This window comes from Chelonia mydas, chromosome 5, assembly GCF_015237465.2.
Source record: "Chelonia mydas isolate rCheMyd1 chromosome 5, rCheMyd1.pri.v2, whole genome shotgun sequence".
NCBI lineage: Eukaryota > Metazoa > Chordata > Testudines > Cheloniidae > Chelonia > Chelonia mydas.
Window position 1 is genome coordinate 11,639,041 of NC_051245.2, and position 16,079 is coordinate 11,655,119.

At 40.8% G+C, this 16,079-nt stretch overlaps 1 protein-coding gene across 1 annotated transcript in view; it reads left to right on the forward strand.

Moving 5' to 3' along the window:
• Positions 1-15,468, forward strand: part of SETBP1 (SET binding protein 1) — a 313,423-nt gene extending 297,955 nt beyond the window's left edge. The window contains exons 4-5 of the mRNA XM_037902453.2: positions 769-939; positions 10,192-15,468. Coding sequence (XP_037758381.1) covers positions 769-939; positions 10,192-10,757 — 737 coding nt within the window. The 3' untranslated portion in view covers positions 10,758-15,468. The remainder of the gene's footprint in view (positions 1-768; positions 940-10,191) is intronic.
• Positions 15,469-16,079: the final 611 nt, after the last annotated feature.

Sequence of the window (16,079 nt, forward strand, 5' to 3'; positions counted from 1 at the left end):
CAACCTTAATAATAGGTGTGGCTACCAGCCCCACCTATAATACACACCTACTGTCTCCAGAAAGTTTTACATCTTTGGAACATTGGTATCATTCTAATTTGTTTCCTGTTTGTATAATATCCTGTCTCAAGATTTGTTGGCGGAATTTTGGACATCAAAGCTCATAATTTCCTTGACATACCCTCAGCTCCGTGACCGCTCTCAGACAAAAAAACCCAATGAGTCAATTGTGGATTCTCCATCATGGACAATTTTTAAATCAAGATTGGATGTTTTTTCTAAAAGATCTGTTCTAGGATTTATTTTGGGGAAGTTTTGAAGGTCAGACTAGATATCACAATGGTCTCTTCAGGCCTTGGGATCTATAAATAAGTGATTATAACAGAGAAGTTTATAAGTGAATGCGGTGGACACAGTAGGTAGGGGAACTGATAAATGGAAAATGCCACTGAATAGCGATGTGGTCATGCCTGTGTTTGTATATATTTGTTTTGTGCAAAAAATAGACTTCTGGGATTATTCTGTTAGCTGAGCATTGTTTATAGAGAACTGTGATGGTACATCCTGAGGCAAAATTATTAAAAACAAATAAAAATCATGATCCTTGCAGAGATCAAAACCATATTACACACACTAGTAGGGGAGTATGGAAATATACTGGGACACTAAGACAGCAACAGTTCATCCTGTCTATTAGATACCTATCACAGCACTCCTGTATCCTTCATATTTATTCATCCAAATATTTTTTTTCTTTACAATCCCCAGGAATAACAAGTCCCCACTTAAAAGCAGACCAGACTTCACTTCATAGTAGAATAGAAAGTTCTGCCTGTAACATGATGACCAGAAGGAAACCAGCAGCTATTGAAAATGTTGCAATGCCACCAACGCCAGTGTTATCGCTCCTGCCTTCATCCTCAGCAACATCTGATGCAGGTAACTGTGTCCTCCCTCTGTCCGTTCTGTCTATTTTTCTATCCATTCATTACCAGAGTCCAATTAGCTGAACAATTTGTGCATGTGCAACTATTACTGACTTCAGTAGCACTTGCTTGTGTGTGTAATCGATTGGGATAATCAGACCCTGTTTTTTCTAACATTTTCTTATCACTGTGGTATCCGAGCTCTTTAGAGCTATATTAATCAAAGGATACCAGCACCATTGTACTAATGAGATAAGTAGTGCCATCGTTTGTGGTTAGAGCAATGGATTAGAAGTCAGGATTCTTGGATTCTATTCCCAGCCCTGACATTCATTGCTTGCTAGCTAGCAGTTTTCATCTAATGTTCCCACCACGCCAAATGCACAATGAATATCTAAGAAGCAGCTGAGGTAGCCTTTTGTATATATAATCCACTGGTGAATGTGTGTCACAAGCACTCATCTGTGCCAGTCCATAGAGGACATGAGTTGTTACAGCCTATAGCTAAATAGCCTTAGCTCTGGAGTGCCCTGGTTGAGTCTCTTGTGTGTTGGCCAAGATGGCAGCCATCACATCTACTCAGGTTATTTTAGTGTGATTTCATATATTGCACCTGGTGCAATGGACAGGGCCTTAAAAGTAAATGGGAAAAAATAAGTAATTAAGAGTAGCACTGAGTATATTTCTCTCTCTGAAACTGTTTTCCAGTCTACCGATGTTCTGTGCTACTGTTCCGAATGAGATCATTCCTGGTGATGATTTCCTTTGATTAGAAATGTAGCTATCATTTGCCCATCATCTTTGTTAATCTGGGAAGCTTGGGTAAAAAGATAGGTCTTGCATTGTGACTTGAATGTGACAAGACTAGGGGCTTTGTCTACACTTAAAATGCTGCAGTTGTGCCATTGTGACCCTTTAGTGTAGACATTACCTATGCCGACAGGAGGGATTCTCCGATCAGCGGAGGTAATCCACCTCCCTGAGTGGCTGATTCTTCCATCGACCTAGCACTGTCTACACAGGGACGTGGGTCAACTTTACGCTGCTATTCGGTATGGATTTTTCACACCCCTGACCAACTTAATTAGACCAACCTAATTTTCTAGTTTAGACCAGGCCTTAGGCTAACCCCAGTCTCCAGTAATAGGGAATCCACAGTGCACAGCCCTTCACTGAGATCTTCCTATACCTCGGGAGTTTTTTAACCTTGATATTCCTCAGTTTCCCCATTTGCAAAATGGGTATAATAAACGGTTACCATTGTCGCAGAGTTTTGCAAGAATTGGTTATTTAATTGACCTATGTGAAGCACCATTAAAGAGCAAAAGTACTTTGCTTCTAAATGAATCCCTTCATCTTGGATAAATAATGAAAACAAGGGCTCCATGCATAAAGTGGTTTCTGTAAAGATAACCTTTTTGTATAAAATATTCAGGAGTCTCTGTTTATATGCAGGAAAGTATTAAAGAGCTGAGCTAAGGGCAGATTTTTTTTTAATGCAGGAGAATGAAAGCACACAAATATTTTATGATCAGTTGCAAGATGAAAGTGTACGCTTGTCTGCATAGTTCACTCATTCCATTGTCAGAAGTCTAATTAAATTGTTGGTTTATCTGTAGCCCAGATGTTGAAATAATTTAGTGAAAACCAAAAGAAACTGTGTTAATGGGAAAACAGGACAGTACTGTGGATTTCCTGTAATTAATGGGGAGCTCTTTGAAAACTTCTTGATTCAAACCAAGTCTACAAACTGAGCCCAGCTGTTGAGCAAACACTGTTCTCTGTACTATGCTGTTGTAAATGGCCTCAGGCAACTCCAAAGGGATCTGTAATGACAGTCATTAAGAATAATCTTTAGTGCTACAGACAGACCAAAGCTGTCCGGAATAAAGTTAGGGAGTTAGTGGTGAACTCCCCAACAGTATGATGAACCTGTGCTCACCTCTTCATGTAACACAGTGATTCATACAGCTTTAAACCAGCACTGGAAATGTCTAGTTTAAGCAAAGCTTCCCCCCTTTGCCTCAGAAGCTATTTCCTGTGTCATATCAATACTCTGTGGCTTCCTCGCATGGCCTGTAACCATTTCAATTTGTCTCTATTTGCGAGACAGAACGACATTGCATCTGTGCCGATGAAGAGAGAAGAGAAATAAACTCCAGCCCTTTCCAAATAGTTTCTTGTTTTCTTGCAAGTCATAAAAATGTCTTTTTAAGGATTCAATTGATTTTGTTGTTGTTGTTTTTAATTATTGTGACTCGGGGGAGGCAGGTTTGTTTGTATCTGGAGGGTGGGATAATAATGGAGTAGGTGTGTAAGGGCTCAGTTGGAAAGAGGACCCATTGAGATGGGTGTGACATTGGTCTGAGACTTTATGGTGTGTTTTCACAGGCTGTCCCTGAACCAGGGTACTTGTACAGGGCACAGGAGCATTTGTGAAGAGCTGGTCTATGTTAGCCATGGGGAAACCTCACACAGTTGGTGTCAGATAGACGTCCAGAACTGCAGGTCCTTATCTGAATTAATATCCATACCTTGGGATGACGGAACCCCCAATGGGCTCTGACTCTTTCCCTGTGGCTCTTCGTTATCTTTGAAGTAAAAGCTCTTTCTCCTATCTAGTAGCTCCTCTGAGTGGAGTGAAGGGAAGGCGCACCTAACATCTCTTCTTTGAGACTGATGCCTAAGACCATCCTTCTGTCCCTCTCCCACAGCTCCTCTTCACAGTGTGGGAAGTTCAGTATTTGTTCTCTTCCATTTCTTGCCTCCAACTATTGGGGCAGCTCCTTTCGTGGGAAGGTCAGAAGACATCCTATTCCTACCAGCAGCCTCACTGGTGCTGTAATCAAACTCCCTGCATTCTGGGTTGCATTCTGTAGGCCCATCTGACATCACATCGCCTTTGAGAAGTAGTGGCATGATTGCCCAGAGTGGGCCTTTCAGAACAATCCAGGAAAGAGGAAGGTATATAGGGAGGCTGGCAGGGCTGGTTGGGAGAGTCATAATGCTAGTAGGATGGACCATGAGATGAGGTAAATAGGGTGGGTCTTTAACAAAAAGTTTAAAGGCTTTAAAAAAGTTCAGCGCATAGGATGGGTGGTTGAGGTTGGCCTGTTTTGAATCTGTTCTGGTTCACCTAGCTGTAGCCTCTAGGCTCTAGCCAGATTGTTCCAAATAGACACAAGCCCTCATTAGGGGCAATGCAGAGCCATACCGCCAGTCCCTCAAGCAGCACAATGTTTCCCCTTGCTCCCTGCTACACATAGGCAATGGTCCTGCTTCACGATCCCTTTGGATGGACCTGCCTGCTCCAAAGGCCAGCACTCAGTTGGAGTAGGACTATTGCCTCATCCCTTTTGCGGTACTAGAAGAGAACACTCCTCTAGTTACAAGCGGCCTAAAGGTGAAGGATAAAGTAAATACAGGAAAAAAACTGCAAAAGAACTACTGAATCCAAATAAATATTCTTACCGCCCTGGAACTGGGTTCTGATCTATGTGAATCAAATTGCAAAGATAAGTTCTTACGTAGATTGTCAGCTCTTTGGGGCATGGACTGTTGTTTTGTTCTCTGTTTATACAGCACCTGGTACTTTGAGGTTCTGGACCATGAGTGGGCCTCCTAGGCACTACAGTAATACAAATAACAAATGATAATAATAAATATAAAGATTAACTCTTATTACGCTTAACCATGGTACAACATGCCAAGTAGGAATATAAGAGTACATTGTACATCACAGTTCGCTCAATAAGAGCTTCCAGATGACTTAATAACACATAATGGTCCTGAGTCCATAAGTGGCTCCCTTTGACAATTCTCTTTGATATATCAGCACAGGCACACCTCATTAAATCCTGTGTGCAATCAAATGGCCCTGACGCTCCCCAACAATCTGGCTCATAGTGAATAGAGACTACAGCTAGGTGAACCAGTACAGATTCAATACAAGCCAACCATCCTATGCGCTGAACCTTTTTAAAGCTTTTAAAAGTTTTGTTAAAGACCCACCCTATTTACCTCATAGGCCTGGTATATTCAAGAGATACATACTTATAATTGATAAAATATCACAACACACCTCATAGACAAATAAACTTTACGATCAGAAGGCACCATCATGCTCCTCTTGTCTGACCTCCTGCACAAACTGTTTTATTAGGAATAACAGCTCAGAAGCTTCAAGAGTAGAAGGGCAAAAACATCCATGTTAACATCTGACTGGCTTCCTGAGGACAGCCCTGAAATAGTGAAAGAGTCCAGTACTCTAACAGGCATGCCTAACACTTGGAAGTGAGAGAAAATGGTAGAATCCAACAGAAGGTGGCTGTCAACTTGCCAACTTAACAGTCCATTCCAAGGTCCAACCGCCCGGGAGTTAATTATACATGAGGAAGAAGAGAAGGTATATAAACAAAACCAAGGAAGACACTAGATCTAAGCTTCTGGAGGATATCCAGAATGCTGCTGATAAGAGTTAATAGCCATATCACATGTCCACCCACTCATTAAGGGAAAAAAGTCCACCTCAGTGGCAGAATGGCCCACTTCAAAAGTAACTGTTTTGAGAAAAATACGTGGGGGATGATCAGAAAGTCACTGTGGCGCAGCAACAGCCGTTATTGGCAGATAGCTGATAAGAAGCATTATAATCCTCAGAGAGCTTTGGTTGCTTTGGTTTATTTTCATTTGATTTGGGTGGGGGGAGAGGGGAATTCAAACTGGAAGAGGTGCAGAGAAGGGCTACTGGGATGATCCAAGGAATGGAAAACCTACCTTATGAGAGGAGACTCAAAGAGCTTGGCACGTTTACCCTAACCAAAAGAAGGCTGCGGGGAGGTATGATTGCTCTCTGTAAATACATCAGAGGGATAAATACTAAAGAGGGAGAGGAGTTATTTAAGTTACACGCCAGTGTGGACACAAGAACAAATGGCTATAAACTGGCCATCAACAAGTTTAGGCTCGAAATTAGACAAAGGTTTCTAACCATCAGAGGAGTGAAGTTCTGGAACAGTCTTCCAAGGGGAGCAGTGGGGGCAAAAATACCTAACTGGCTTCAAGTCTGAGCTTGTTAAGTTTATGGAGGGGATGGCATGATGGGACTGCCTACGATGGCATGTGGCCCATCGACAGCGGCCAGAAACAAAAATTCCCAACTGCTGGAAACGGGATACTAGATGGGGAGGGCTCTGAGTTGGAACAGAGAATTCTTTCCCAGGTATCTGCCTGGTGGGTCTTGCCCACATGCTCAGGGTCTAACTGATCGCCATATTTGGGATCGGGAAGGAATTTTCCCCCAGGTCAGATTGGCTGAGACCCTGGGTTTTTTTCACCTTCCTCTGCAGCATGGGTCGCTTGCAGGTTTAAACTAGGGTAAATGGTGAATTATCTGTAACATGAAGACTTTAAACCATGATTTGAGGACTTCAGTAACTCAACCAGAGGTCTATTTCAGGAGTGGGCGAGGTTCTGTGGCGTGCAATGTGCAGGAGGTCAGACTTGGATGATCACGATCTGACCTTAATGTCGATGAGTCTATGAAAAGGAAGGGAAGAGAGTGTGGCCAACTCTTTGCAATTTTGTCTCAAATTTCCCAAAATCTGGTGTATGTTTTTAAATCCACATCTTCTGTGGTTACTTGCTTTCATGAAAATCTCAGCTTTTTCTTTTCTTTTTTAAGTTTAAGTTTCTACCCTCATGGTTGCAGAGAAATGCTTGAAAATGTGACCGGAGTGCATCCAGAAAACAATTCTCTTTTTAAAAAGCAAATAAAAAGACCCCCTTTTTTTTTAAAGATTTTAAAGCCAATCTCATGAGTTTTAAATGCTTGGGGTTGGCAATACTGGAAGATGTAACGATAGCCACTGGAGTCAGTTGACATTGACTCTTGCCATGTGACAGGGATGTGACCATGTCCCAGACCATGTGATCAGGCCAGGAAATAAAACCAGTCTCTTACCAGCACTCAACCCGAGAACACCTAATCTCCACTTTTTAGGGGTGACCAAAATACTAGCAGGGAATTTAGTGCAACTAATTGGATTTTTCCCTAGCAGTTTGGATATTTCATTTCCAGCCTTTCTGTATTTGTTACCAAAATGACTGCATTCCTTTTTTCTTTGTCCTCTGTGAGTCACAAACTGTCAGTGATTTTTTTTTTGGGGGGGCGGGGGGGAGGGGGGGGACAGCGGGCTACACATGGAAAATATATTTTGTTTTGTAATTAATGAAAACCAGACTTTGGGAAGTTGGCCATCCAGGTCTTTATTTATATGAGAGCATATGTCTGTGTTTTGTTTATGACTCACTCCTACTTCTTGCATTGTAACTTGGGTTTGTTTCTGCAAGGTCTTTGTGGAATCCAAGCAACCTGGTGCTGTAAGAGCCAATAATTTATGTTCTCCAAAGGGGAAAGACAGTGAATGAGTTTTCTACTCTGAAATTGGTGTATTCCAGAGCAAGCAAGTAGTGTTTTCTTTCACTTGACTGTTCCTGGTTATCTACAGAAAATGTTAAAATAGAACTTTATTTTAAACTACTGCTATAAGGATTGGGCTGTTATCCACGAAGGGAGTGATAACCCCCAAGTGAACCTTTCTATAAATCTTGGCTGCTTTTGAAACTTCCAGGATTTGAAACCCAAGCGACTGCTTGACAGTCAGGTGTAAATTAAGTTTGCAAGTAGACATGGACCGAGGTTAATTTAGTGGGATATATTTTATTCTTTACTACAAAATTCTGAATTCTCTCATTTCTTTTCTGTTAGTAAAGAACAGATAGGTTAGGAGTAAAAGGAAATCCACATTATTTCAGTAGTTTAATCAATACATTCTGTTTCATTCACAAAGGGATAGTCACTTACTCATAAGCTGTGAGCAAGTTATGAACTGTGAACCGAAGCCCCCATCCAGTGAAGAACAATTAGACAATTTAAGAAAGATATCAAAGGTCTAGCGTCCTAAGCAAAAGACTGGGAGCCAGGAACTGCTGAGTTCTGTTCCCAGCTCGGACAGTGACTCACTGTGTGATCTTGGGCAAGTGACTTAACTACAGTCTTAGATTCTGATCTAAGCTACAGTGGTCTGAATTAAGGGCTTGAGCCAAAGTCAATGGGAATTTTTCCATTAACTTCAATAAACCTTGGATCAGGCCCTAACAACTTTGCAGTCAATGGAGATAAGTCGTCATAAAACCAGAGTTAGAGAGATCAGAACCAGACTCTGTGGGTCTCAACTTCCCCATGTGCAAGACTGAGTTAATAATACTTATCTAGTTCACCAAGATGTCATTTGGACTAATTGGTTCATGTTTGCACAGACCTTTAAAAAACAGAAAGTGCCACTACATAAATTCTGGTGTTATATGCATCCCATGCAATCCTACTGATGCCAAGAATCCCATTCAAGTGAACTCAGAATTTAGCCCTAAGATTGTTAGCACTATTATTACTACATTTTAAAGTATACAAGCAACATTTTTCTGATTTTGAAATTAGCATTATTTGTGCCAGGTTTTTGGTTGTTTTTTTTTAAAAAATGCTTAATTTTGTAAGGGCAAAATTCTGTATAACCCAATGGAAATTCAATATTAAAACAATATCTTTCATCATAGGTACTTACTTGGTCCCCTTTTACTGTAATCTTTGGGTGCCTCACAATCTTTTAAATGTATGTATCCTCACAACACCCTGGTTAGGTGGGGACGTTCTTTTACCCCCATTATGCTAGATATGGGCCTCGTGGGATTTTCAAAACACCTAGGCATTCATTGATTTTAATGAGAGTTAGGTACCTAGGTGCTTGTGAAAATCCTATTAGTCACCTATGTGCATCTTCAGTTGTCTAAAACCTTTAGAAAGTTGGCTCAAAGTGACTTGTCCAAGGTCTTAGGCACAGGAGAGACTTGTGCCCGAGTCTCTAGAGTGCTAATCTAGAATCCTAACCACTGGATCATCTTTACTTTCATTATAGGTTCTCAGTCTGTCTTAGAAAAACAAATATAGTAAGGGAATTGAATGACAGTCTTGCACCTGAGTACTAATATTAGAAATTCTGGTAAGTTTTAGGGGGTTTTTTGCAATGAATAAATTTTGCATATGCACATTCACTCTTCCGTCTTCCCAGAAAACTAGTGCTGAAGCATTTTGAGAAAAGGTGTTTTAATGAGGTGTTTTGGATGCTTCTCTGATTGTACTTACTCTGAGTTTCTCTCATCCACAGATATTACAGAATGTAACTAACAAAAAATCTACCGTGATTCGCATTAAAGAGTCAGTATTTACTCTCTGTTACTGCTCTGGTATCTGAGAAATTAGTTATATTCTCTCTAAGTGTAGGCATTTACAGTCGTATCTCTGATACTGCAATGTGGCAACTGTTGTTTACTGGACTTTTCCAGTGTGACTGTAGTGTAGAGAGCTATCAATTTTATGACTGATTAGTTCAGGTGGTGATATTAAGGAGCACAAGCTGTATTAGTGAGTCTGGGAGCCAAAGAGAACCACAGAGTCTATGTCCACTGGCTTCAATAACGAGTCTCCTTTATAGTCATTACAACTGATTCCTGTCACTTCTCAACTGCAGTGGATACTGCAGTGACCATTAAAGGGCAGGGTGAAGCCATCAAGTGTGCAGATTTTGTGATGTATGCCAAATTGGTGACCAGTCCTACCAAGGTTGACAGCTAGCATAGTAAATCAGTGTGGCATCTCTTCACTACCATGCCCTCCAACCCCACGGGAAGGCATCAGAGCAGAGACAGAGAGCAGGCCTCTTCGTGGCAGTCCCATACAGCAGTGGGGTTAAATCAAGCCCATAGTAAAACATGTTGTAGTGAAGTCTTTATTGCTTTGGAGTTTCACAAGTCATTAGGCAAAAGGAATGAAAAGCAGGTTGGCAACTACAGGTTGCTCCAGAGAGGACATGAAGATGGATAGATCTTTGAGGACTGTTATGTAGTCGGGGTCCTAAAGTCTTTTATCTAAACTGGCAATAAAGATTATAACAATTGTTCTTCCATGGCTAATTCCGCCACTATAAGAAATAATCTTGTCTTCTTCTTCTTTTTTAATTGCTTTTTCTATGCAGGTTTCCATCTTTCTGTCATTATTTATCATCATCCATTACTATTAATCGTTTCATTCTGCCCTATTAAACATGTTAAAAACCCCCAGCTTTTCACCTTTCTAAAGGTGGCAGGAGCGAGACAGTTTTCATTCATTTTTGTTTTAACAATGGATGTTTCTCTCCCTTTCTCCCCACAGCCAGTTCACCACTGAAAAAGAGATTCAAGCGTCGGGAAATCGAAGCAATCCAGTGTGAGGTGCGCAAGATGTGCAACTACACCAAGATCCTGTCCACCAAAAAGAACTTGGATCACGTGAACAAAATCCTGAAAGCCAAGCGGCTGCAGAGACAATCAAAGACAGGCAATAACTTCGTAAAGAAGAGGAGAGGGCGTCCCCGGAAGCAACCTTTCTCATTTGACGAAGACTCCAGAGACCAAATGCCAGTTCTGGAAAAATGCGTTGACCTTCCCAGCAAACGAGGTCAGAGACCCACATTGAACCCTTTAATACTGGAGCAAGCAGCCAGTCAAGATACAGTCATGGCCACCATTGAGGCTGTAATAAACATGGCTCGAGAGACACCACCGCTTCCCCCTCTTCCCCCGCCACCTCCTCCTCCACCCCCACCCCTTTCCCGGACACCACGAGTTGGAAAGCGGAAAAACAAACCGCATCTGCAGCAGCATCAGGAGGAGGAGGAGGAAGTGAAAGTGAAAAGGCACCGGAAAGCAAGAGGAAGTGAAAGTGAAATTCTTCCCTAGTACAGACACATCCAATGGAACGCCTGTATCGGGTGCTGAGCACTTCGTGACCGACACCCTGAAGTGTGTAAGGGGGGTAGGTTCTGCTTGACGCCTGAAGCAGCATCAGAGTCCCTCTCCTTTTCAGTAGCATGGCAGCCATGACCGTTCAGATAGGATGGACCAACAATAATCATCGTCATCATCATCATCTTTGGCACTAGCCCGTAGGAAAAGGGGGAAAGGAGCAGGGTGTGGGTGGGGGAATTTCAAAGTTAATGAGACCATCCACTTTGCAGAGTGTCCAAAACAAATCAGCATCTCAGCATTGCTGTTCTCATATCTTGCAAGCGGAAGTCTGTCTTCTCAGTACGCATCTGAACATCATCCTTGGAGCTGCATCGTCGACTCTGATTTTATTTGGTGGGTCAGGCACAACTACGAATAGCTATACCATAGTAGAACTCACTGTAAAAAAAAATGTAAATTCCTCAACTGTGATCTCTGTTATGATCTGTTTGAATTCATTTAATTTTTTCAGTTTTATAAACCTGCTGGGCTTTGGGGACATCATAATCCCACATGGCCTGAATCTTACTCTGACTAGACATCTTTTTTCTCAGTTATTTGCCTACTTACAAGGACTCGCTGCAATACGGGCAATACACAAATACCGCCTTACATGCACACACATGCTCATTCCGAGTGCTATCCTGAGGAATGATGGAATAGCACCATGTTTTAAAATAAGGTGTACATGGATATTCAGTAATGGTAGCACCTTTCTGTTAAGCAACTTGTAATTCCCAGTGGCATGTTAACAAAGGGGTCACCAGCCACCAAGTTGTTTTCATGCTCAGCATATAGCAGTAAAGAACAGCAAGAAACTTCTGGGGAATAGAAAATATTGTACAATATGGATAAAATCACCAGACATGAGGGGCGGAGGAAGGCCCAATCCTGCTCATTCTCATCACCAGGAACTCCCACTGGAATCAGTGGGAATCCCAGGTGCAGAATGTTTGCGGGATTGGATCAAAACTCTGTAGCAATGCCTTGGCGTGTTGTTTAAAAAGAAAATAGCTAAAGTAGGTGGTTTAAAAAAATACAGACAATAAAACCATATGAAGAAGTAGGTTATTTCTTGGCAATTACTTCGTAAGACAAAAAAGGAATAAGTGTTCTTATCTGAAAAATAAAAATAATGTTCAAAGGGTAGCACCACTGCAATTGTATTAATGCCACTTTGGACAAGTTCTCCAAGTTGTGGTTGCCTTAATAAACTAAAAAGTTTTTTTGTACATAATGTAATTATAAAGCTATCAGTCTGCATGGATGCAAACTGTGTGTGACAAATCGTCTCTTTAAATGGTCAGTTTAAATTGTAAATTTCTCCTTCGAGTTGTACTTTAGCCATTGATTTTAGTTTGGATAAAATATCTGATCTCAATGTCCACAGCCCAGTTAAAAACGGTAAGCAAAACGAAGACTGAAGATGAAAGCTATTCCATTGCAGTAATAAAACTTTTTAAAAGTCAGTTGTTGAAATTTTAAAACAGGAACTTTCAACTTTATTTTATTTTACTTTATTTTTAATTCCTCCAAGATTCTGAACACCTGGCATGGCAAGATTAATGTTAAAAGAGGAAGTGAGGGAAATTCCAGTGAAGGAGTGGAAAGTGGAATTATTAAATGATTCCCTTGTTCGAGAAATCTTTGATGTGGCTTATTGCCAAGGAAATTTCAAATAGCATGACACTAAATAACTAAATAAACATATTAGTTCTCTGAAAAAAGAACGTGTTTCTTTTCTGTTCTTTATTTACAAAATCATATCAAGACTATGGTGTTAAAGGGACACTGTAAACATAAAGCTCATTCTTTTTAAAGATTGATTTTTTTCTTACTTCTGTTATAGCACCTTAGGTTATTCAGACTGAATGCATTTTTTAAAAAAATCTAGGGACAAATTTTGTGGTCTTAACTCAGTTAAAGGTCTCATTAAAACCAATGAGAAGGACCATAGGATTCTGTTCCTAATTTGTTTTTGCACCATTTATCCTACCAATTTGCTTTTTGTGGGTTTTTTTCTTTTAATTATGATTATTTCCTTTGCAATTCACACAGTTTAGGAGTAGCCTGGTCAGTTTCTCATTCTGTTATCATTAGTTTTGCTTTCTGATCCTCATGAACTAGCGCAGTGTTGCTGGTTGAAGTCTTGGTACTGCAGAGAAATGTTTAAATTCCCCCGTCCCCCCACCCATAAGAAACTTTATTGGTATTTAGTTTTTAAAGGAATTATTTTTTTCTCGCCCTTTGGCCTAGAACGTTGACAGTGTCTCTTTAAATGCACAAGAAAAGTGTATTCTTGTTTTCCAGGTAGACTGTAAATGGAAACTAATCCCAGCATTGACGAATCCTAGATTCAAACTCAAATGTTCTGTTTCCCCATTAGCAAAACAGAGGTTTTCATGTTTAGCGGGTGGAGAAAAGGTCTCAAAGGGCCAAATTCCATCCTTGGATGCCACATGTGGATCCCATTGAAGATCATCAGAGCTGTCCATGTATCTCCAAGGGCTGAATTTGTTTCCTAAATTGTGGCTATCCCGACAGAGGTACGCTGGGGAGCTGTGCCCCATACGCATCGACACCTTCCACGCAGCATCCAGGCATAATGCAGAGCTAGTTCTCCCTGAGCACTAGACTATGGGGCCAACTCAGTGCTTCATGTCCCCAAGAGGGCCGAACTAGTGGGTTTAGGGGGTGGCCGGAACCCTGCCCCATCACACTCTTGCTAACAACTGAAGGAAATATACAGTATTCTGCCCAGAGGCAGACTACTTAAGAGCACCTACACCCCACCGCTACTGCCCCACCCCTCTCTCCCCTGCAGTGTTCTGCATAACAGTAAGGGCACAATTAGGAATCAACAGTAGGTATCCAAACAGTAGCTTCCAAAGAGTTTACCATCTAGGTCAAGTGGTCTTTAACCAGCACGACTGAGGATTTGTTTCTTCCATGCAGGAGCTTGCAATGGAACATAGTAGGAAGCAAGGATGCTCTGATCCAGCATTGGCTGTTTGTTCAAACAACAGCATCGCGCAGCCAATATTGGCTGGCGGATGATTAGCGTGCTAATGTGTATGCAGGCAGGCGGAAAATGTTGCTCAGTGGCACTCAGAATTTGTGTTCTGCATGTTGCATAGTCTCTAAAGATGATAGGCAAGTTGCTGACAGAATAATATTATAAGGTGATGTACTGCGTGCAGGTCATAAAGGATTTAGTTTTAGGGCTTAAGGCTAAAATCCCACTCCTGAGGTTTATTACCCAACATTATTCCAGTAACGAGCTTTTTTGGGTTTTTTTTCTCCCTGCCACTATTAAGATTTACTGAGGAACTGCCTAAATTCTCAGAACATATTTCCAAGGACTGACTATATAAAGCAAGGAAAGGGGACAGTTGGGAGCGGGGAGAGGAAGCAGTTTCTTGAGCCCTTCCAATACTAAATGTTGCGTGAAGCACCTTGCATGCTTTCGGGCACTGTAGAAATAAACAACAGCAACACTAATTATAATAAATACTAGGGTATCCTACTGCATGGTCCATACTTCTCCATTTTCCAACAGTGTTTTGGACTATTCATTGTGTTTGTATCGGTTGTACTAAGCTGGGCACAATGGGGCCCTGGTCCATGACAGAGGGGTCGTAGGTGCTACAGTAATACAAATATATAATAATAATTATTATTCTATACATAAGGATCTCCCTAACTCCTCTTTTCACAGCCCCCAACTCAGGAAATCACTTAAGCATGTGTTTAAGCACTATCCTCCTTAAAGGGATACTTTTCTGAATTGGGGTGACCCCGATCATGCCTTTGTTTTACTTCTTCTTTCTAGCATCATCCAAAATATGAGGTGCAGCAGTTCTGAGACAATTAGAAGCACATTTAAACAAGAGAAACCTAAACCTAAAGACGCCTCTCTAGGTTGTATAAAACACTAAAAAAGAAAACAAAACCACAAAAAAAAGAAAAAAATTGTAAAACCATAAAAAAGCTGCCAATTGGACAACGTGGGGAAAGCAGTTTAATCCCATGTTGGTTTGTTTTACTTTTTTCTTTTTCTTTAAGCTATTTCTTAAATAATAAATGCACATGAAGTGTTAAATATGTATATACTGTATTTCAAAAAACTAAAAAAAAATTCAAACGAATGGGGCACAAGATTGTTCTATAAGTCGTGCTGGCTAATTTTTAGTTTGTATTCATAAGTGGTTTTTAAAAGCCTTTTTTAAAGTGTAATTTGCATGTTCTACTTTGATTGTATGTAAACATATTTTAGAGCAAAAAAATGTATTTGTATTTTATTGAATATAGAGGCAAGAGAAAAAAACCTTGTACATTGTTTGAAATGTTCTTTTTGTAACAGTTTTTATTCATGAAGCATTTTTGTACATTTAAAAATGGATATGGACTTGGTGTTATTTGAGGCTTAGATACATCTGGCATGCTTTAATGTCATGCTCCTTCATGATCTTAGATGTTGGTTTTTAAACATTTTTTTCTAAAACAAAGCTCAGTCTTTTGGCTACCAAGTCTGGTTAGCACAGTGTAGAGCACTTAACTAAAAAAAAAAGAAAAAAAAAGAAAAAAAAAAGAAAAGAAAAGAAAAAAAAGTTAATCCTATTCATATGTTATTCATTGTGTGAAATTAAAGGAATTCAATTCAGTCTAACATGAGTTGTGAATTCTTTTGTCTTATTTTCCATCTGTTTCACATCACTAAGGAGTTTAATAGCTTTTGGATACCAATACCATGCACTCACAAGCCCTCTTTATGGTAATGGGGAAAAACATGCTTCAGGTCGCTTTTTTTTCCAGAACGTTCTTAAAAGTGTAAAAAAAGAAAAAGAGAAACAAAGAAAAATGTCATGTGTTATGCAAAGTGACTTCAGAATTTGTGTCTGGAAAGCTAGGCCTGTGACCACTGGGGCACAAACACCCACTGGCCCAGATCATGCCCCTTAGAAAAATGCATGGGAAGGAATCTGCACACCTACCACATGGAAACATCGCTCAGCTACCTTCACAGCGTGGTATCCCTTGCTCTAGGAACCATGGAGTCCTCTCCTGGTGGCCCAGGACCTTTGCTGAAGGAAGAAAGGGACTCAGATTGGGGGAGGAGTGGGTAGCACAGGGGTGGTGACAGGAAGATGCATCTCCTCCCACTCTGGCCCCATGTAGCTCTGAAGATAAAAATAATATGGTCTTGGAGCCTCACTTTGTATCCTCGGGGCTCCCAATGATCAGGTTGAATGTATCCAATCCCGCCTGATAGGC